A 22,343-nucleotide genomic window follows, 5' to 3' on the forward strand; every position below is an offset into this window, starting at 1 on the left:
TTCAGTTTGTCACAGATCAAATCGGTGTTATCTGCATTTCCATCAGCGTAAAAGACTCAGCATCTGATTAGAATCAAGTATAATAACATTTATACATTTAATAAATCACTAAATTAATACATGCATGTTCCCATGACAATAGTACTACACTGTTTGCTCTTCATTCACTGATGAGTATAGCAAGCTTCACATATATTCCCAGACCATATCATCACTTAAAAGATGCTATAAATAAAAGACTGAATGAAAACTGGACTCATGTGGACTTTCCAAGGACAAACTGGTAACTGTGCACAGCTATGCTGAAGTAAAAATGCTATTACTAAAACACACATGCTGTATTGTTAGAAGGTGGTTCCCTTCTTACCTGCTGACCTATTGGTTTTCCTCTCATGGTTTGTTTTGGTTTTGAGTTGATTTGCAGTCAGTTGTTAAGAGTGATGGGAATAACGGCGTTACAAGTAACGGAGTTACTGACGGCGTTACTTTTTTCAGTAATGAGTAATCTAACTAATTTCTATTCCTATCGTTACAACGCCGTTACCCTTACTAAGAAGAAAATGTGGTGCGGTCGTGTTACTATTTATCAACAGAGAGAGAGAGAGAGAAAGAAAGACAGCAGAAAAAGAAAGAGAGCGAGTTTTGAGATGTGAGAGATTTGTGACGTTTAACGTGTTTGTAATGTGTTGTCTTATGTAGTTAGTGTGTAGTGTCGAGGATAGTTTTGTGTTGTGTGTCAGAACAATAAGGTGACTGCTGTCTCCAGGTAGAAACGGGAGTGATGCACCTGCTGCTGTCAGACCTGCAGGTATCAGGCTGTGATGTTCTCCTTTATACTGGACAGAAATTTTTGGAGTGGCACAAATAATTTGTGTGGCATCTTATTGAAAAAGGGGTGAAAGGTAAATGGCTGCAAAAAACTTTGTGGTTTGCAAAACTTGTGCATTTAATTTTAAAATTGACCATTTATATTTGCATTTAAAGTTATGAAATATGATTCATTAAACATGTTTGTGGTTGAAACAGTAAAAAATATAACATTTTCTAATCGGATCTAATGTTTTTTGTCTGATTTTAGATCAATACAGTGTGTCAAAATAAAAACATAACTGTACATAACATAACCAGAGGGTTAAACATTTTTTTAAAGTAAGGCAATAGTTGTTTTTCAAGTAATTAATTACTTTTAGAATCTTGTAACTCAGTTACTAACTTAGTTACTTTTTTGAAGAAGTAACTAGTAAATATAATTAATTACTTTTTCAAGGTAACTTGCCCAGTACTGGTTGTTAAGCTGTAATCAGCTTCACTGATTACTTCATTGGAGTGCTCTGGGATCTGTATGAGTCAATCTCAGGGACCGTGCACTTAAGTTTTAGATAAAATAAACTAAGCTGAAACCATTAAATACCTAGCAAATATGTAAGCTTTAAATCTGCCGTTTATCAGGCATCACTGAGTAATCCTTTAAATCTAACCTCTCTTGTTCCTGTCCTGTCTTTTCTTACATCTCTGAGTGAAGTTCTCACACTCTGTTCTGTCCCTGGGAAATACAGCAGCTGAAGCTTTAGCTAGTAGAAACAGTGTGACAAACTGCACACAGAGTTTGTGTGTTTGCTGGTGTTTGTTGAGCTGATAGAAACGCTGAATTTGAAATTAGCTGCAACTAAATAAACATCACTGTCTTCATGCTTCCTCCTCGAGCTAGATTCTGACACCTGCACTCCTTCCAGCCCACTTTAACTCCTCAGTATAAACACTACAAATGAAACTGCTGAACCTAATGTAACGAGTCTGTTTTGAAAACGTATGTTGTCGAAGGTACAGATATTTGTTTCACCAAGTAGTATGACACGATGATAACACATAAGACTGGTTTTTGAGTTAATGAATGGAATGAACACATTTTTATGAATGCGTTCATAAAAATAGTTAAACACACTTTTTGTTTTCCAAAGGTTTATGAGTTACAACGAAATTAAGGGACAGTTTACTGACTGACACATAATTAGTTCAGTTAACTGGCACATGAGCAGCTTTAAAAACAAAACAAAACAAAAACAGCCAATCAGATGCATCTACAAAGTTAAAAGAGTCACAAAATCACAGCAGTAAGAAATCAGACAATGAAACAGTCTCAATAAAAAAAAAATCCAAAAATAACATCCAGGAACAACTGAAAGGTTTAATAGCCAGCATGTCACATTAAAACACAATGGCAAAAATATTATTATTACTATTATTACATTATTATAATAATCTCTCATTAAATACTCAGTAACCCAACATTTAAGCTGTATATTATTAATAGAAAAGAAAACTTAAACAAAGAAACAGACAAATCAGATCAGCAGTGTTCTTTCCATCTGATGTTCAGAGTTCAGAGTGAGCGTGACGATTGTCACCTGTCATGTCCTCTACCACTACATGTTCTTTCACATTAACCTCTTCCTCCTCCTCCTCAGGAGTTTGCTGCTGGGCAGAGTCAGGTTCCTGCATGTCCATAATTTTCAAGAAGTCATAGAACTCAAAAGCAGGTGGCCAGCTATCCTCATCCAGCAAACCTACAGAACAAAAATATTTTATTATAATGTGAAGTTTCATACAGAATTAAAATGAATCATATTGTTAAAAGCATATTTGTCTTAAGATTAGAAAGTAAAACACAGGAATTTTCACAGGAATGTTGATACCTGGTGTCAGAGTGCTGTAACATCAATTTCGTTTGTGTCTTCTTTACTCATCAGTCATTTTAAATGCCAATAACAATATATCAGCAAATAGCTAATATTGGCCGATGTATCAGTCGGGCTTAACTTCTCCAGTCTTCTTGAGTTTATTCTATATAGCCCAGGTTGTCCTGTTTTAGCTCCTTGGTTATTAGGTTTCCCTTGTGTCTTTGTCCTCTGTGTCCCTCTCTGTGTGTCTCTGTTTATGTGTGTGTCCTTGTGTCTTCTTTCCCTTTTTTCTTCCCATGTTCTCCTCCTTATGTCTCATTTCATCCCTCCCCTGCCTGTCATTTTTATCCCATGTTTCCCCAGACTGTCATGTCTCTCCTCTCACTCTCTGTGTCTCGTCTCCATTATCTGTTCCTGCGTCCCCCTCGTTATCTCCTCCGTTATCTCCCTAATCCATCTTGTTTCCTTGTGTGTCCTTTCCTCTCAGTTCCCGTGTCATGCTATGAGTTAGTCTGTGTCTTAGTGTTTCCTGGTTTATTTTGATAGTCTTGCGTTCCATGTTCAGTGTGTTTAGTTTTGCTTCTATTTATTTCTATAAATAAATTAAATAAAATTTTATTTATTTATAGACCATTTTTGTTCCTGAAGTTCAATTTATAATCGTCACAACAACTTTTTTCACTTTTATAAAATGACATCAAATAATAATTTTAGGACTCACTCATATATGACAACCATCGCTACCTGTAAACTAAATGCGAGTCTGCAAACATAATACAGGTTTAACAGCATTTCCAAATCGATGAATAGTAAAAATGAATACATTGCAATCCAGCAGAAGAGTTTTGGTTAAAACAAGATTACAGCAAGTCAAAAACAGAACCTTAAGTCCTGCTGCATTAGTAAAAAGGTTGTTAGTCTGCAGTTTGTGTGCAGAGAATCAATTAAACGTTGTGCATTTCAGTGATGGAGACCAGCATCTTATCTCGGCTCTTGCCTTTATACACTCCAGAGCTAAAAGAGGACTCCAGATAGTTCGGGTTTCATATCTGAACTACGTTCAACAGTTATATTAACAGTTCTCTCACTGATAGAGAAGACTGCTGAATGTGTAGTCAGTCTTTATGGTGGGAATGTGCTGACCACAGGTATTATTTCCATTTAGAAATATCACCAGTACAAGTAATTTCTCAGACTAACTGTTGTATGTAGAAAGGCAAATGTAAATAGACAGAAGGACAGCCTCTTGATCACAAAGGTCAGTCAACAATCACACACAATGTCTGCTTTTGTCGTTGCATCCAGTCTCATTTGATGACTTTGTGCGAGATTTTCAAAATGTGCTTGTAACTCAAATAAATTCCAGGTGACTAGAATCTACAAACTGCTAAAGGTAAATCTGAGGCATAGTTGAATTGTTTATTATTGATTTTTTATTGACTGGAAATTCCATCCAGACTAAGGTGACCTGAACATTACCTTAAAGATTTCAATCTTTAAGGTAATCTTGCACATTTCTACTCTCAATTCTGCTTTTAAGAGTGACCGGTTCATTAACTGTCTGTAATAAGGCAGAATTATAGCTGTATAGCATAGCTGTCTTGGAATTTATGGGATTGTAAACTCAGCTTTAAGCTTTCTCTTCTCCCCTCCTTACCTGTTGGTGACTCAGTACCATCCTCGACCCTTTGCAGCCAGTGAAGGACTGAGGAAGCCACTATGGGGGTGTTGGGTGGGTACTGGTATATTTGGTCTCCAGAGGGCAAGTGTGTGAGGACTAGTGCAGGAAGAGGGGGCATAGAGCCTACGTATGACCCCAGGACGGACATACCAGCTGGAGTGCGTCCACTAAAACAAAATATATTTTAAAAAAAAGTATAAATAAAAAAGTGGGGATTTTGGATTGTGTACACGATGGAAAAATAGAGCAGCAAATAAGCAGAAACAGAAACGTACAGATGGATCCAGCAGGCCAAATATCGCTCCATCGTTTCCCCTTCCGACTCTACTAATGTTCTCATCTCCTTCACCAGCGCCTGGTTCTGCCTTCGCCCAATCTTGTCCTCCTCCTCTCCCACAAACAGAAGGAGTAGGGCTTTGCCCAGCAAGAGGAAGGATGGCAGATTTTCTACAGTCAGCTCAGGCTGGGGATAGAAATCATGAAAAGAGGACGAAGAAGTGCCAAATAACACAAAGACTTCAAATATCTGCATTTTCACAAACTCAGTCATCACACTACAAACCAGATAAAACACAGGCCAGTGAAATGAACAACATCCCAAATGAAAAAGAGAAGGTTTGACTTTGACACAATCAGCACAAATCTTGAGTTTCGGCTAATTATCCAAAGTTTACACATCACTGGTTTTTGCTGCACCTGCAACATCCTGCAGAAAACCTGCTTACAAAGGTCAGCACCAAGCATGTTAGAAGCAGCTGTTTACTTCCTGTGAAGAAAACTGCAGGTGGAATTTTAAGAGGGTCTGTCAATTAAATAGTGAGATGGCTGAGCCAATATTAAGTGATAAAGATTTACTAAGCAGAGCACGAGTACAAGGCTGCGACTGCAAAATAAACGTATCCATGAGAGTGGACGGTACTGCGAGTCATCTGCTGACAATGCACAAATCTGATTTAATGCTGACCTGTGCAATCTACTATAACTGACACAAATTACTGTCACGTTTCTGTTTAAATACTCTCCGAATTCTGTACAGTTAAAAGGAAACAAAGAGATATAAAACAAAGCGCCTCATCAGTCCCGTCAGCAGCTTTTAACACTAGCAGGGATTTTTCTGAGGGTGCAATTCCCCTTGAATTATATATGACACATTTCAGTCCAGGTCACTCTCTCACCATCATAAATAACACAGAAGCAAGTGTTAATGTCTCCATTTAACTCATTGTATCAAGTCATATTCTGTGATTGATTGGTGTGAGGTCATCAGCACAGCCAGAGGGGAGAATGTGTCATTGACTGGACTTTTGATCCCAAGCTCCATGGAAGCATTTCCACAGCAGGAATCAGACCCTTAACCCATCTTATCATCCATCAAGGATTACCGAAGCATTACTCTGACCTGGCATGACCTCTGTATTTGGAAAGCCGTAACTAAACCACATGTGAAGCCCATTACCTGAGACTATGATACTATGAACACGCCATAGTGGCTTTTATAAACATCCAAGAATTGTATATTGTATTGTAATGTATTTTCAAGTGGGATTAAGGAGGTCCTCAAAGGCCAAGAAAAGGGTGGAGTGCTCACTCTGGGTCAGGGACAAGTTCCTGCCCCAAGTGGAGGAGTTTAAGCATCTCGGGTACTTGTTCAAGAGTGACGGGAGAAGGGAGCGGGAGATCGACAGACAGATTGGTGCGGCTGCAGTGAAGCGGACACACTGTACTGGTCCGTCGTGGTGAAGAGAGAGCTGAGTGTAAAAGCAAAGCTCTCACTTTACTGGCCGATCGATGTCCCTACCCTCACCTATGGTCACGAGCTGTGGGTAGTGATCGAAAGAACGAGATCGCGGATAGAAGCAGTGGAAATGAGCTTCCTCCGAAGGGTGGCTGGCTTCTCCCTTAGAAATAGGGTGAGAAGTTCAGCCACCCAGAAGGGCCCCAGAGTAGAGCTGCTGCTCCTCCATGAGCAACATGAGCGCTTCCTGGGTGAGGTGTTTTGGGCATCTCCCATTGGGACAAGGCCCTGGGGCAGACCCAGGACACACTGGAGAGTTTATATCTCTCGGAAGCTGGAAGAGGTGGCCGTGGAGAGGGAGGTCTGGGCTTCTCTGCTTAAGTTGCTGCCCCCACGACCCGGCCCCAGATAAGAGGAAGAAGACGGACGGATTATAGTGATTAAAATCAAGCTGGACTTAGTTATTCACTCACTATTCCTGACTGGATGATTGCATTGAAACAAGTCATCCAACTTGAATTTGTGACTAATTTTGCAAAAAATGATAAAGACAAGTGTACACACACACACACACACACACACACACACACACACACACACTATGGTTTACCATTGGGTGGAGCAGCGCAGTGTTAATGTGTGTGAGCAGCTCTTCAGCAGACGAGGAGGCAGGCAGTGTGAAAGGATGAGTGTGTGTCCTCCAAGATGGAAACACTAACACTGCGGGAAGGTCTACAGTGTGGTCTGCAGCCCTGCATAGTCAACATGCACGCACGCACGCACGCACGCACGCACACGCACAATATAAGTAAAACTAATAAACAATATTTTAAATGGTTAAAGTTTAAATATTAAACATTAGAATCACAGCTAAGTTTTTAATGACAGGTATGTCTAAACCTTTACAAAATGTAACTACAACACTGATTAAAGCGTCTTTCCAAAGCCAGGTTGGATTATAGTAGGTACATGTAGGATTTCCACCCCTCAAAAACAAACTGCTTAACTGTCCATCTCCTAAAGCCTTTAAAAGCAATTGGAAATCCTACATTTCAAAGTTAGGAAAAACAGACAACTCATGGAACTATATTTTGTGCTTTTCAAACTTCAGCTACAGTGTGTTTTTCAAAACTTCCAGTAATTTAGGACTTTAAACTCGAAGAAGCAGTTTGCCAAATTGCCTCAACCTTGAAATGGTAGAGCTCGTACCATTTCTCTGCCAGTTCATCTGTCAGCAGTCCAGTCAGTGCGTCTCCTCTCAGGGACTTTGCTGCTTCGGTAAACGCTGCTAAACATGGCAATAAAGAAAAATTTGGAAAGAAAGAGTAAGTAATACAAGATACTGGAAACACACCATCTATTTAAAATAACAAAGAGGGAAAGACTAAAATTAACAATGAGCAGAATCTGAACTCATTCGTTTGTGTTGTCCAGAACTGAATGAAAGCACAACAACGAGCTGCATTGTTAGATCAGGTGATATATTTCCACATTACCATGAACACTCACACTGCAATTTATTTTGACCGATCGCTCAACTGTCGCAGTGGATGCACCAAGCAAGCAGCCTCAGTGATATCAATGTGAAAATCCTGGGCGACTTCCTTCTGGAAGATTATCTTGTTAATAATTTTACCTCCTCATTACGTACGACTCTCAATACTGTAGCTCCTATGAAAGAGAGAGCTTCCCTTCATTGGTTCCAGTATCTAGTATATTTTCTCTGTATCTATTATTGTAGGGTCTACCTTACAATATAAAGCACTTTGAGATGACTGATGTTGTGATTTGGTGCTATATAAATGAAATTGAATTTATTGTGACAAAGCAGACAGACAGCTACTTTCCCACTCGATTGTTTACCACTCCCATTCATATAGTGATCATGTGTAGTGATCTGCCCCTTATTTATCACCCCCACTTTCCAAACACCAAGATAGCAACAGTAAAAACACTCATCTCATCGAGTTCACAAACCAACAGAGGTCACAGTAGCTAAATGTATCTTTTATATATTAGCCAGAGTAAGTATTAGCTGATTACACCTACTCTGTTACTGTAAACACAATGCTAACATTGAGATAGCTTTGAATGTGAATGAGTACAGACAAAAGTGTTAATTAACAGCTACAAAACACCTCCAAGTATTTCTCCCCCACTCCCTTAAAAGTTCTTGTTTTGATTGCAGCTACTGGGAGATCTTCCTTAGTAGTATAACCATAACTAATAGAAGTTTAGCATTTGCACTGAGGCTTCCCTTGCAACAACAATGCACAATAACAACATCTTACCTGTTTGTGTCTGGGCCTCAAACAATCCCACAACTCTGTCAAGCTGGTACCCTGCTAGCTCAGGATGAGGCACTTCCAGAAGGAATGATTGCGCTTCCTCTAGAGTGGACAGACGAACAGGAGAAGCTACACGGCTTCTGGTTAAAAAAATCAAGTCCACACAAACACACGTGTACATGTAAGTAGACTGACATTAAAAAGACAGCGCTACAAGACTAAACACACCTCCATTTCTATTTCAGGTTAAAGGGAAAGGATTGTACAAGTACACTAACTGCTATTTCATCAGTCCTTGATTTGGACCCGACTGAGGTTAAAGGCTTATATATGACTTCAAAGTTATATTCATGTTTTCTCACATCATGATGAAGCGATGTAGTGACTCACTACCCAGCATTCCTCTGAAGTGCTGGGCCGGATGCTGGGGGTGAAGAAGCAAGACACTGGGAAAGGCAGTGATTGGCTGGAAGGGGACAGCACTGCCTGGCTGAGCGGCGCAGAGGTCGGTCCATTCGCTGCAGTCGACCACACTCATCTGAACTTCGTTGACCTCTGAGTCTTAAGGTCAGTGAGAGCAAATCATGTGTTGATGAGTGAATTTTCTATCCATTGTTGCTATTAATCAAGTTTTGAAATGTGCAAATGAGGCCTGAATATTACATCTGCCTAGATAACAATCCTTTGTGGTTAAGGCAAAAGGGCAATTCATTCAGTACATGGATTTAGACGACTGTATGTTGGTTCACAAGGGGGTTTCATCTTTTGTAAATTTAGACAAACTGTAAAGCACAATAATAGGAGTCATAACTGACGTGGTACTGCCATCCAAACACTCTTCTGTTCAAATACAGATCTCTGTTTTGACGTCTGCTAAAATAAACAGTGGAAACATAGCCCCCCCCCCCAAAAAAAACTGCTTGTTTACCTGCAAGTCTCTCTGCAACTTCAATGAAAGAGCTGAGAAAAGCCATTGAAACAGCATCCCCTGGTGGGAGAAAACAGAAACTGCAATTTACTTGCATTTCATGTTCAAGAGGAAAACTTTTTTTTTTTTTTTTTAAACATAAAGTATGCCTGGTTCATATAAGAGACATTATATGAAAGAGATGAATTCCAAAACAGTAAATATGGTGGTAGAAGTATAACTTCCATGGGGAGGAAAAAGGCTTCATAAAGACTGTTAGAAGTACGGTAAATGAGCAACATTGTTAGAGTTTTATATCAGATTTTTCTGATGATTCTATACATGTAGTTTCTCTTTCCTGGTAAATACTGAATTTGTTGTATTAACTGCCTAAAGTGCCAAGACGCCTCTAAAGCAGCGACTCTGTCTTACATTTGAGGTAGAAGAGCACCACTGTGAGGCCACTCTGTGCTACTGCACTGTGAAAGTTGTCAGACGTCAGTTGGGTAACTGAATCCATGTCCGATAAGGTGCCTCTGTTTTCAAAAACTGCTGCTGCGATTTCATCGTCCAGCTTGCCTGGAGACAGATGCAGACACAAAAAAGTTAATCTCCTGTTCTCATTCTTCCTTTTCTTCACGCTTCTTTCACTCTTGAGTCCCTTTACCAAAATGTGAATCTTCCTCATCGTCATCCACACCTTCATTGTCTTCTTCATCCTCCTCCTCCTCCTCTTCATCTTTTTCTTGATCTGCGAACAGCACCAACACCTCATCGAGGCTGTTTAAGGTCAAATACTTTACTTCTAAACTCTGGAGGTGCACACACACAAACAAAAACGTGGGTAAGAATAACAGGTACTCTCATTCTGTGTATTATCTCGTGCCATGTTAGAGTCACACCTTCTCAGGCAGCCTATAAGCAGCATTGTACTCATCAAGGGTTTTCACTGCAGGGCTCTGCCTGGAAACACACAAACCCATAAAAGAAATTATCTTAATGTCTTCATATCCATGCTCGTACATGTAGCTGGAGCTGTTACACACCTGTGTACAAGCAGCAGCAGGGCGAGGCCTCGCAGCCTCCAGGCCAGCGTGGTGGCCGTATCGAGGTCCAGGTGCTCGGTTGCGGGATGAGAGAAGAGGAAGACCTGGGGAGTCTGCTGGTAGGGGAACTGGGGGGGCTGGACTGAGGAGGGGTCGTCGTACACCTCGGTCTGGTAAGGAAGAGACACAAAGTGTTAAGAGATTCTACTCCTGGTGGTAGGGTGGCTCTTTGTGCACAACATGCTCATGGTTACTTTTTTTGTAAATTTGGTAAGTTGTACGTTGCTTTTTTCTAAAGGTCTACTTACAAAACACAGCTGCAATGACAGCACAATAACCACATGATCTAATATGCTGTGTTCCTGTTAAAAGGGTGTTTTTTCTTCCCGCTGACGCCAAGTGCTTGCTCATAGGTGGTGATCTGATCGTTGGGTTTTCTCAGTATTACTGGAGGATCTTTAGCTTACAATATAAAGCATTTGTTATGATTTGACACTATAAAACTAAATTGACTTGACTTGTGAACTGTGAAGAAGCTTGCGTAGTGAGTCTTATATTGTTATTAAAGCTGCTTTTACAGGAAGCATCGAGTAAGTCCAACTTTTATTCGCACCTCAGAAACGTCAGCCTACAGGTAACTGAAAGAAACGTCACGATATGTGACTACTATACACAAAGAGAACAGGAGGCTGTGTTCTCCTTTTTCTTATGTTCGCTAGCCCCATCAGCAACATCTCCACTTAGAGACACATCAGTAGTTTTGTCTCTTGCATCATTTCATACACTCTTGTTGCTTCTTAATGACTGAACTCCTGAATTTCTTTTTGATCTTGCTCTTTTGTTTTGGACCGCTGAGTTTAACAGGTTAGTTTAGTTTAGTTGTCAGTGTCATGAAGGTTGGTCTATTTTACCCTTGCTAAATCACTGTGGTAACTTATGCTGAAGCCCAGCTTCTCACCGAATCTTTCACTTAAAATATATTTTAGAGCAGGGATGCCTACTGTGAGGCCCGGGGGCTAGAAATGACCTGCCAAAGTGTCCAATCCGGTCAACTGGAAAATGTACTACGGCGGGGACATCCCTGCTTTAGAGCTATAAAGACTCATTGCTGAAGAAATACACTTTATACATGAAAGTTGTTAAGCCGTACCTTACTAATGCCACTGATTGAAGCCCAGCCAAAGAGTTACAGCAGCTGGAATTGCACCTAACAGAGATCAGATTAGAAAAGTGATCAGTTACATCTGTTGGCCACTTCTTGCCAATAATCTTCATTTATTAAAATAAATTTCACTTTGACCTGGCAACAAATAAAGCGTTCTCAATTTTTCCTCTATGAGCTTGTGGGAGATTGAACACACTGACTAAATATTTTAATGTATCTGAGGTGTCAGAGCGCTGATGTGCAGCTGTCACATTAGTAACAAACAGCAGGAATGACAGGGCACTGAGAAATAAAACACTTAAACAACTCAAGACAGTATTCTGTTTTTTTGGCATGTTTGTGAAGATCAGAAATTGAGAAGATTAACAACCAACTGCAGCACCGCTGTCTTGTCTTATTTGCATAGATCTGTATCACCAAATGAGCACAGACACTGAGCCTAAAGCAGAAAGAACACTGATAACAACCCTTATCTCTGACTGGGGTTTTGTCAAGTCAGCTAACGCAAAGAAAACTGAACCATGAACTTCACTCTGTTCGCACGACGCCAACAGCTCGATGACATTTTATACGCCAAATAACCTGATAAATTTTGCATTAATTTACAAAGTAATCCTGTACCAGCTTACAACTAGTGGAGCCTCCATGAGCTGCAGGAAGGAGTGGAGGCTTAAGGTGGATAGGGGTTTCCTCATGCGGGTCAAAGGGCAGCGCTCAGAGGTCATTGGGGTCATGAACCCACTGTGAACTCTGCAGTGGAGGAACCACACTCGAGACGAAGGAGACGATTCGTTTACACTGAAAGACACACAGAGACAACTTCCTGAAAACACAGACTAACATCAAACACATTCATACTGTCGGGTCTTTAGTTTATAACATGAGAAATTACATGAATCCTTTTCTTTGTATCCACACTTGTGTGTTTGTCTATGCATTTCCAGCAGGATGTCAGACTTTTCATATTTTCTCCCAAGTATTTGGAGTCAGACCAGAAAAGCAAAAATTATCCTGGGTATGTTAAAAGCCTGTTTCGAATGACAGTCCCTTTGGTTTTCACGCCATGTGAGTTTAAGGTTTTGAGCATGTATCTCTGAGGTCACAAGGCCACAGCAGAGACATCAGCTGTCATCTTAAACTTTCAGTAAATATCACACGAGCTACTGTAGCTGGAACTACATTTGCTGCACAGCTGTAGGACACTTTGCAAAGAGCCTCAATCTCAGCTTCTTCTTTTCTATGTTGTGTTACGTAATATTCAAAGCGCTTCACTTGTTCCACATTTTGTCATGTTACAGCCTTATCCCCAGCTGGATTCAATTCATTTATCACCTGAAAAATTCTACTCACAATACCCGATAATGACAAGGTGAAAAACATTTGATTTATATTTTCGCAAATGCATTAAAAATTAAAAGCAAAACTAAATGTACACAATTTTTCACAGCCTTTGCTCAATACTTTGCTGAAGCACCTTTGGCAAAATTACAGCCTCAAGTATTTTTGAGTATGATGCAACAAGAAACACTTTTTGGGGGGAGTTTCTCCTCTCAGGCAGGATGGGGAGCATTGGTGCACAGCCATCGGGTTAATCGGGTTAAGTCTGAGCTCTGGCCGGCCCCTCAAAGGTATTCACAGAGAGGTCCTGAAGCCACTTCTTTGTTATCTTGGCTGTGTGTTTAGGTTGTTGTCCTGTTGGATGATAACTCAGCAGGTTATCATTAAGGATGTCTCTGTACATAGCTGGTCCCCCAGTTCGTGCTCCAAAAAACCATTCCCACAGCATGATACTGCCACCACCATGCTTCACCGTAGGGATGGTATTGGCCTGGTGATGAGTGATGCCTGGTTTCCTTCAGACACGGCCCACAGTATTCAGGCCAAACCAAAGTTAGTCCTTGTTTCATCAGACCAGAGAATTTTGTTTCAGGTGCCTTTTGGCAAACTACACGTAGGCTGTCATGTGTCTCTTACTGAGCAGTGGCTTACATCTTGCCACTTTACCACACGGGCCTGATTACTGAAGTGCTGCATAAGTGGTTGTCCTTCTGGAAGGTTCTCCTGGAGCTCTGTCAGAGCAACTATTGTGTTCTTTGTTACGTCCCTGACTAAGGCTACGTCCACACTAGCCCGGATAGATTTGAAAACTGTTTTCGTCTGAAAAACGCTCCACGCCCACACTAGTGTTTTCAGTCGTTTTCACAGAGTTCTGCGTCCACATTGAAACGTCCGAAAACGCTTATGTTCCAGTCCTGTGCATGCGGGAAAAGCAAGACGATTCGACCTGCCTCATTTTTGTCTACCGTTTATTTACTTTCCAGCTCTTTGAAACGTCGCAGTAAAATGTTGAGGAAAAGCACTGAGTTTTTTAAATGGACTAACAATGAGGTGGAGTTGTTGCTGTGAGTAACACAAAAGTACAAAGTTGCAAAAGCGAGTGAGAATTAAAGATGCGTTTTCAAAGCGCATTAGTGTGGACATAGCCTAAGGCCCTTCTACCCTGAACCCTCTGTGCTCATTGGGACTTTCCCCAGATCTGTGCCTTTATACAATCCTGCACCAGAGGTCTACAGACAGTTCCTTGAACTTTGCGGCTTGGTTTGTGCTTGGTGTGTCTTCTAAATGACATCCAAATGAATTTACTACAGGTGGACTCCAATCAAGTTGTAAAAATACTTATGTACATGTTATATTTGTGTGGGGTTTTTTTTAAATACATTTACAAGAAATTCAAGCGAACTAATGTCACTTTGTCATTATGGGGTATTGTGTGTAGAATGTTTTAGTTGAAAACTGAATTTAATCTAACTTGAAAGAAGGCTGTATCGTGACAAGATGCTGAACAAGTGAAGCGCTGTGAATACTTCCCAGGTACAAGTGTTGTCATTGACGCCTGCTCTGTACACAAAGAAAGGCCAAAAAAACATACCCTAGGTGCTTCAACACGGGTCCTCCTGTTATGAGAATAAACTGATATTTGGATCCATACACATAGGCCGTCTCCATAATCGATCTGTGCTCTTAAGAAAAAACAAACAAAGATGATACATTGAATCAATCACTGGGACAATGTGTGTCTTACAAAGTACGATCAAACCTATGAGTAGCTACTAAAAAGTTTACCATCTTTAATTTAGGACTTGGTGATATGACCTCAAATTAACATCATGATTTTGAATTTTGATCGATGAATGATTATGCATACACATACACAGGCTGGTGACCTGTCGCAGGGCTAACACAGAGAGACGGACAACACTCGCACCTGTGGGCAATGTAGAATCACCATCTGCTGGAGTTTTACAGTCGGCTCAGTGTTCGAATTACGCTCTGAGTCATGTGACAACACAAACGGTATGTTTTATAGTTTATATAAGTATTAACAGAAATGAAAAACAAAGAAACAAAAATAACAGACACGGGCAAGATTGTGATTGTCCGTTTTGATTCCTTTTGAATTAACTGCCCAGCCTTACATTAATTACTATCCTTCCTGTCCTTCTTCCCATACCTTGTGTTCCCAGACTGCAAACATAACCAAGCACAATGTCTTTCTTCCCTCTGGCTGCCTTTTCCATTGCGAGGAGGTCAGCGTCTGTGTGGACATACTTTATCTCATCACGTAGAATGGCGCTGGAAGAGAAAAGCCGTCTTCGGTTAAATGCCAGAAGTACACGTTTGGCTCCCTCCTTTCATTTTTTCCCCCAACAAAGCTCACCAAAAGACAAAAAATAATGAGTGACTTTGGTTCTGGTTCAATCTCAGTGGATCATCTGAATGTATGTGATCCTAAAGGGTTCAAAAGTTAAAGTTTCACAAAGGTCTCTACAACACAGAGCATAAGCCTTACTTACAACAAGACTTCGGAGACTATCGAGTTGACGTCAAAGATAGTGTCCAAATCAAAACTCAAGAACTCCTTACCGCCTCTAGCAACAGAAAGACAAGGGCAGATTCAACGAGATTGCAACCATGCAGACACAAAAACCCTCATGAAGGTTATAATGTTCAGTTTTTATTCTCACTGCTGTTGAAAGTCATTGATGAAACTTTATGGACACTGAATGTTTTTTTACAGTTACAAATTCTAGTTTTAAAGGGAAGCTGTTAAGAAGTTTACTGCATTACATTTCAGTTTCCATAATACTTTGTCCACTTCATTACTATATATTAGGGGAGTAGGTAAAAAGGTTGATACAGTAGCATTAATAGTGTATCTCAGTGATGATAGCTGGGATAATACCTTTTGTGTTGATTGTTAGAAATACAATGAGAGTAAAGTTTTCATTAATATGAGCAGTAGCCCTTCCAACATGTAGTTAGAACTTCCTCTGGACTCTGATGCAGAGCATTTAGGGTGGATGCCAACAGGTGGCAGCAGATATTTTCATACTGAGGAGCAAGAGAAACTGAAGTGGGGGAGAGACCAGTTAGATATAGTTTGGTGGAATAACTTTGCCTGTTTAACACGGCCAACATTGCTCATGGAGTCAGGAATCGGGTTGAAGGGAAGCTACGTCTTTTCTTTCTTGATGAGTCAGAGATCAAATTCAAACACAGAGCTAAATTACACCAATTTTTACATTAAATGTGAACATCACTTCCCAGTGTGAACAAATGCCAGTGAATTAAGTTGGAAATCACAGAGAAAGAGACAATCAGCAGATTTATTATCCTTATTTACAGACTTGAATTGTTATTCTTCCATTCTGTTACTGTAGCTTAGCATGATTCACACTTTAAAATAACCGTCACTTATTGTGCTTTGGCTGCTGTAGGTCCCACTTCACCCACGCTCAGAAACAAGCTATTTTAGTTCACTTTGCCCATCCTTTAAAACATCTTTCTTCTGATTGGCTGCCCCTCCATGTTCTGGTCATTTTAGAATGAACACATACTGAGACTTTACAACTCACCTGAACAAAAAAGCAGTGTGCAGCAGCTGTTCCTCTGCGCAGTACGTGTAAACCAGCTCTTTGTTACAGTTCACCTAAAAAGCAACGACAAAAAAGTGATTCAACATCAACTTCAATGACTGATGAAGCGCAGTGCTCACAGGGGTCTACACTTACCTTACCAACTAGTACTCCATAATCCTGAAGAGCTTCAACAGACTTCTCCAACTCCACCAGGAACAGAGAGATGGTCGGAGAGACTGGAAACAGAGGAGGCGACAAAGAGAAACGCCTTTCAGACACGGACTGCTTTCCATTAATCTGAATCCACACGTTTTAATGTATGATGAATTTTCTCTTACTCATCTTATGCTACACATTCACATGTATTAAAGATTTAATTTTTTTAATTAAACTGAACTTTTAAAAAACTAAACCTTAAAAAAAATGTTGTTTGACATCATTTAATGACTGAATCTCAATCTGTGAACACATTTCAACATTAAATGTGTTTGGATTACAATCAGACTGTAGCTGCTTTGAAAACGTCACTCTAAATACATTTGATTCAGTTTAGAGCCTTAAAGTCATTTCAGCTTCAGCTTCACTCAAAAGTACACATCATTTGCAAGATCCAACTGTGACAGACAGTTTTCCATTAGTGTGACCGATTACAGCACGACTAATAATTGATCATTGATCAGTGTGTAACATACAGTAAATGTTTGCAGTACTGCCCACACACAGAGTTAGAGTTGTGGACTCTACAGAATTGATTGTGAGCTGGTTATGAATAAACGTGATCGCTGTCTCTGTCCTTATATATTTATGACTCAATAACTGGGAAAGTGTTCATGTTAAGTACACAAAACAGCAAACTCCCGTAAAACTGGTATTTCTGTGTCTGTAAAAACATAACATGAGCTTTGACAGCAACTTTATTACCTTGGAATGGAATCAAAGCATCAGTCACCTGGTTCAGGAGGGGAGGAGTCAGAGAGAAACTGTCTCTGTGAACTAAGCCTGCCAGCAGGTCTAGTTCACAGAGTCTGTTACCCTGGCAACTGACTCAGAATTTAATTTAATCGTCTTTCTGGAACAGAAAGCGAGAGTTTCCCTTATTTATGGTGAAAGCAAACCCAGAGATGTTAGCTAATCCTGCTTCCTGGAATAGGGCCCTAGCAGACAGAATGTCACTCACTATTTATGCACAGCCAGAAACAACACATTGATGTTCTGGTAGTCATTTTGGTCTTTTTAACCCTCCAGCATCATCTAGAATCTCTGCAAAGCTCTTCTTCATCTCTTCATGTAGAAGAGATGGCTCTCCTGCAAAAATGCCGCACAGCTCCTTATTTCAGTAAACTGACGTCACGTCAGCATGGCTGCTAATTTCATTAGCATGTTGAACTCATCAAAATACACTTGTTCAGCACGCTTGCATGTTTCACATCACAAGCCTGATAATGAGGAGCGTGGGACCTATGACAAATATACAGCAGCACAGCTGAGATAGCATGAGCAGTGAGCGGCCTACCTTGATGCTCAAAATAGATGAACATCATCTTCCCAGAATGCAATTTCTCATAAAAGTCCGCAGCTGTGTATTCAATCAGGTCTGAAGTGTTGGCCTTGTCTGTGCACCGTCCCGACCTCATCCACAGCAGGAAGACAGTAACACACATCCACATCATGGCTGAGGTGTGTTCTTTGGAAGAAACAATACTGTTAAAGGAGCACAATTGTATATATATAGAGAGAGTTTGTAATAATCTCAGCTTCTGAAATTTCCAAACTGCGCAGGGGAGCTGTCATATTTGAGTCCTAAACAAGAAAAGGGGACGATTAAGGCTCGTTATTTTTTTATGTGACCCATACCATCTGCTATAACTGGTTAATATTTCTTGTTCGGCTCAATCAAATGAACAGCAGCACGCAAGAAGTGACAAAAAAAGCATGCTATCTGTTACCTGAAGAAGCATACTGCAGAAAACCTTAAGGCTTAACTTGTTTCTTTCCAAGAGGTAAAAACCACAGCTAAAGCATTGTTGGAGGGAGAAACATCACAGCGATAATTATGAGCAAAAAACTATCTTACAAATATAAAACGTCCAAAAAGTCCAAAAACACCGCTTTAAGATTTTCTTAAAAGCTAATTCTTTAGCTAGGCTTGTTAGCTGCCTATTGATGGATATTCGTGCTAAGGGCTTTAAATAGCTAACAATTAGCTGATATTAGTTTTAAATTTAGAATATGCATGTCGCTATATGTCCGCGGGGAATCTAGGCCCAAACCAAAACTGTTTCCAATGTTATTTTTCGCCTTGATACACAATGAAATCTAAGAAAATAGTTCAAGATGTGACTCTCCAATCTTAGCAAAACACTGTTAAATGCTCAGTTACGACGGCACTTCCGGGAAGCGTTTCAAAATAAAACCACAATAATATATTTTTTTTAAAATTTATTTATACGTGCAAGCAAACATGAAAATATAGCATATAAGCCAAAAACAAGGACTGTACAGTTATAAAGAGCTTGAAAGTCAATATCATGTATCACCAGCTATATTCTTCATCACAGCCTCTATTTCTTCTAATTTTTTAAGCAGTCCTCAGGAATGGTTCCCCAAGCTTCTCGAATGACATTTTAAGCTCTTTCTTGGGATGTTGGCTGTCTTTTGTTCTGCTTTCTGTCAATATTATCCAGCAATGCTTCAATAATATCGAGGCTCAGACTCTGGAGACGAAAAAAATCAATGACTGATTAGGTTTTTCTATCCAGGTATACTTTTATTGCCTTGGCAGTGTGTTTGGGCTCAGTGTGATGATGGAAAATTAAACTGCTGCCAATCAGATGCGTTCCTGTTTGTATTGCATGGCGGATCAGAATCTAACGGTACTTTTCTGCGTTTATAATTCAATCAATTTTGATAAGATACCCAACACCACTGGTTGAAATGCACCCCTAAACCTTGGCTGTTGTACCTCTCTTCTAATGACCTCTGTACAAATTGGTGATATTGATTAATATTCCTCTGGAAATGGTCAGGGACAAGGACAGGAGTGAAAATAAATGATAATTCAATTTATTTATAAAGCGCTAAATCACAACACAGTCGCCTGAATGCACTTTATTAAAAAAAGAAAAGAAAAGGAGCTGTGGTCAAAGGAGCTTGCAAAGAAAAGCGTCTGGACTTCTTTAAGTTACTTGAAAACGTTTCACCTCTCATCCGAGAAGCTTCTTCAGTTCTAAGGTCAAATGGTGGAGAGTCCCAGATATAAACCTAGTGGGAGAATCCCCCCACAGAGGGACAAAAGGACCCCCTGATGATCCTCTAATCCCCTGAGCCAAGGTGTGAAACTGGGTGTGGGTCCCAATCAGCCAGAGTTTCGGGTTTTTGTCCCTCTGTGGGGGGTTACTTCCACTAGGTTTATATCTGGGACTCTCCACCATTTGACCTTAGAACTTTGCAAGCTCCTTTGACTACGATGACCTGGATGACTGAGAACCTTCACAGACAAAAGGAGCTGTGACTTCTTGAAAACAAAATAGAAAAACAATTACAGGCTGCTCTCTCTTTTTTTTAGTTAACGTAAAGCTAGCATGTGCGTTTATATTGAAACCACAGACGTTTTGGTGCCTCTGACTTTTTCCTTTACCCAACTTTCAGCCAACAGTATCTATCTGTTATCTATCTATCTGCTTGCGAGAGACACCCACTGGCATCCCTGAACCAAACACATTGTGGAAGGGTTTTGACTTGAGCAAATCACCAATCACACGCGCGCAGGGGGCGGAAACTTCCGCAGCTGACATCATCGTCACTCAATGAAGGAAGGAAGTTCTGGAGGTTGGGCGGCCTGATGAGCCAATGAAGCGGTGTTCTGATAATGTGGGTGTGCCACTGACGTTCACTTATGGGTGTTCGGAAAACAGCTACAACCTCCGGCTCAGGAGTCAGATGTTTTCCAATAAAACAAGGCTGGTGAGGAGCCAAGATGGCGGCCTGCGAAGAGCCAGTTTCCCTGTTAATTGGGACCGAGGGGGCGGGTCTATATAACTGCATCACAGCTGATCTGGAGGTTCCCCCCCCCCTCAAGTTGTTTTTTTGCAGAGAGCAGCTTTGCAGAGAATCACAAGGGGACCTCTCTCTTGTTTTCTTTCTCCTCTGTCTTGTTATTTTAACCTGGCGCTTTAGAAAAAACTAAATCCAGCCTTTTTTTTTTTCCGTTTTCAGACCCGTAGCGAATTTAAAGCACAGCGCAGTTCCACAATGCCACTTCTTTTCAGAATAAACTGCTTTTCTCGCAATTTTTCACCCGCACCCCCTCGTCTTTTTTGTCACCCACAGTGAATTTAGCCCAGGTCTGACCCACTTTGAAGTGTGTTCGCCTTCACTGCACCTCATGTGTTAGTGCGAGCCGCCGGCGGAGATGTTTTCGGCAGGAGAGGAGGTTCATTCCCAGTTGTTTACCTCACTGAAGGAGTCCTCCGGAGCTGCAGTCTCCCCAGCACTGGAGCTCAGTCTAACTGCCGTCTACACCGTCCTCTACTCCCTCCTGTTTGTTTTCGTCTACCTGCAGCTCTGGCTCATTTTGCACTACGGACACAAGCGTTTCAGCTATCAGAGCGTGTTTCTGTTTCTGTGCCTGCTGTGGGCAGCGCTGCGGACGACGCTCTTCTCTTTCTACTTTAAAAATGTGGTGCAGGCCAACCAGCTGCAGCCTCTGGCCTACTGGCTGCTCTACTGCTTCCCCGTCTGCCTGCAGTTCTTCACCCTCTGCCTGCTCAACCTCTACTTCACACAGGTAAGGGTGTGTGTGTGAGATGTACAGGGTTTGTATGAGATACCAGATTTCATTAAACTGCTGACACTGCAGTTTTCCCTTCTTTTGGCCCTAAATGCAAGCATAAGCACTTACAGTTGGTCAGGGATGCCTTTATCCACCTGTCTAGTGCAAATGTCAGTCACAGGGGACTGGAAAAACACATCATCAGTGAAGGATCCAGTGCTCTTAAGGTCTTGTGCTGCCAGTTTGAAAAGTTTTAATAACAGACTATATGGATGTTGCCACTATGATGTCACTAAATCCTGTCTTTGAAGGCTTGAGCTGAAGGACATTGGCATGCTAACTTTTTAAACCACATGTTACAAACACAGGGTGTATATGACCGAGACACTGAGAGGAACTGGACAGTCAAACGGTAGGTAGGCCCAACCTAAAGAGAGCCTTCTGTACTCTAAAGGGGAGCAAAATACATAAAATGAGCATTATGTTGGATTTTCTAAACTAGATATTAACACCGCAAACTCATCAAGCTACTATTAGGAGTAGCTTGAAGTTCTTTTCTGAACTGAGCGGTTGCTGTTATATTTTAGGCCTGCATATAGAACAAAATGACTGTTTGCACCAGAAATTAGTGAGGGTGGTCTCTACGCTTGGAAAAACCCAGAAACCATTCAAATGGTCATCAAAACAAGTCTTTATTGATATATTCTGAAGTGTCGAAACTGGTCATTGAGAGTACAGTGGAGGTCGTCAAATGTCGTCTCTATGGGGGGAAAGAGGTATAACTGTGCTGCAGGTTTAATAGGGTGATTGGACAGCCTAGAAAGAGATTGGGTTTGCCTAAAGACAGAGAGACTTACCAGGTGAACCAGAAAGCACAGATCACAAGACACACCTGTAGAAAGTAAGAGCTACATAGAGGGACAGGCACAAGGTTAATGGTATGTCAAAGGTTTTACAGATAATACATCTTCTGTGTGTCATGAATTCAGAGCTGCATGATAGTTTATCAGATTCAGTAGCTCAGTGTTTGCTTTGTATTTCAATAAACAAGTATCACGTGTTTCACATAGACATACTTGTACATTATGAATACTTTTTAGCGGACCATGCATCAAAGGTGTAGGCAGCAATTAATTCACCTTCAGAGATTCAT

At 40.8% G+C, this 22,343-nt stretch overlaps 2 protein-coding genes across 5 annotated transcripts in view; one reads left to right on the forward strand and one right to left on the reverse strand.

Moving 5' to 3' along the window:
* On the reverse strand, window positions 1–18,800 carry txndc16 (thioredoxin domain containing 16). Of its 3 annotated transcripts, none has more exons than XM_012925321.3 (20): window positions 18,366–18,800; window positions 17,933–18,103; window positions 16,573–16,655; window positions 16,417–16,490; window positions 15,355–15,429; window positions 15,012–15,133; window positions 14,430–14,520; window positions 12,130–12,298; window positions 10,336–10,505; window positions 10,192–10,252; window positions 9,990–10,101; window positions 9,722–9,868; window positions 9,311–9,370; window positions 8,745–8,943; window positions 8,386–8,522; window positions 7,304–7,382; window positions 6,705–6,846; window positions 4,635–4,822; window positions 4,336–4,526; window positions 1–2,564 (listed from the first exon to the last, which is right to left on the reverse strand). In XM_012925321.3, the coding sequence occupies exons 2-20, from the start codon at window positions 18,087–18,089 to the stop codon at window positions 2,374–2,376; spliced, it is 2,448 nt and encodes an 815-aa protein (XP_012780775.3). In that variant the 5' UTR covers window positions 18,090–18,103; window positions 18,366–18,800; the 3' UTR covers window positions 1–2,373. The 3 variants fall into 3 exon arrangements, with proteins under 3 accessions (XP_012780775.3, XP_004573331.4, XP_076736871.1); XM_004573274.4 differs by having other exon boundaries at window positions 9,957–10,101; XM_076880756.1 differs by lacking the exons at window positions 1–2,564; window positions 4,336–4,526; window positions 6,705–6,846 and having other exon boundaries at window positions 4,680–4,822; window positions 9,957–10,101.
* The window catches only part of gpr137c (G protein-coupled receptor 137c), a 17,440-nt gene continuing 13,103 nt past the window's right edge, over window positions 18,007–22,343 (forward strand). Inside the window, exons 1-2 of one of the 2 annotated variants that reach the window (XM_004573273.6) lie at window positions 18,007–18,096; window positions 20,749–21,205. In XM_004573273.6, the coding sequence (XP_004573330.3) occupies window positions 20,831–21,205 (375 nt within the window). In that variant the 5' untranslated portion in view covers window positions 18,007–18,096; window positions 20,749–20,830. Of the gene's footprint in view, window positions 18,097–20,472; window positions 21,206–22,343 lie in introns of those variants that run through there. The other variant, XM_004573272.6, reaches the window with a different exon arrangement.

This window comes from Maylandia zebra, linkage group LG23, assembly GCF_041146795.1.
Source record: "Maylandia zebra isolate NMK-2024a linkage group LG23, Mzebra_GT3a, whole genome shotgun sequence".
NCBI classification, from domain to species: domain Eukaryota; kingdom Metazoa; phylum Chordata; class Actinopteri; order Cichliformes; family Cichlidae; genus Maylandia; species Maylandia zebra.

What these genes read in the sequence shown, in the direction of transcription:
- txndc16 (XM_004573274.4), bottom strand. Translation starts at nt 18,089, where the DNA reads ATGATGTGGATGTGTGTTACTGTCTTCCTGCTGTGGATGAGGTCGGGA. An exon ending in TGAGGCCCAGACACAAACAG is followed by an intron (nt 7,383 to 8,385) that starts GTAAGATGTTGT and finishes TGCCATGTTTAG; the next exon opens with CAGCGTTTACCGAAGCAGCA. An exon ending in CTGCGCTGCTCCACCCAATG is followed by an intron (nt 4,823 to 6,704) that starts GTAAACCATAGT and finishes TTCTATCCCCAG; the next exon opens with CCTGAGCTGACTGTAGAAAA.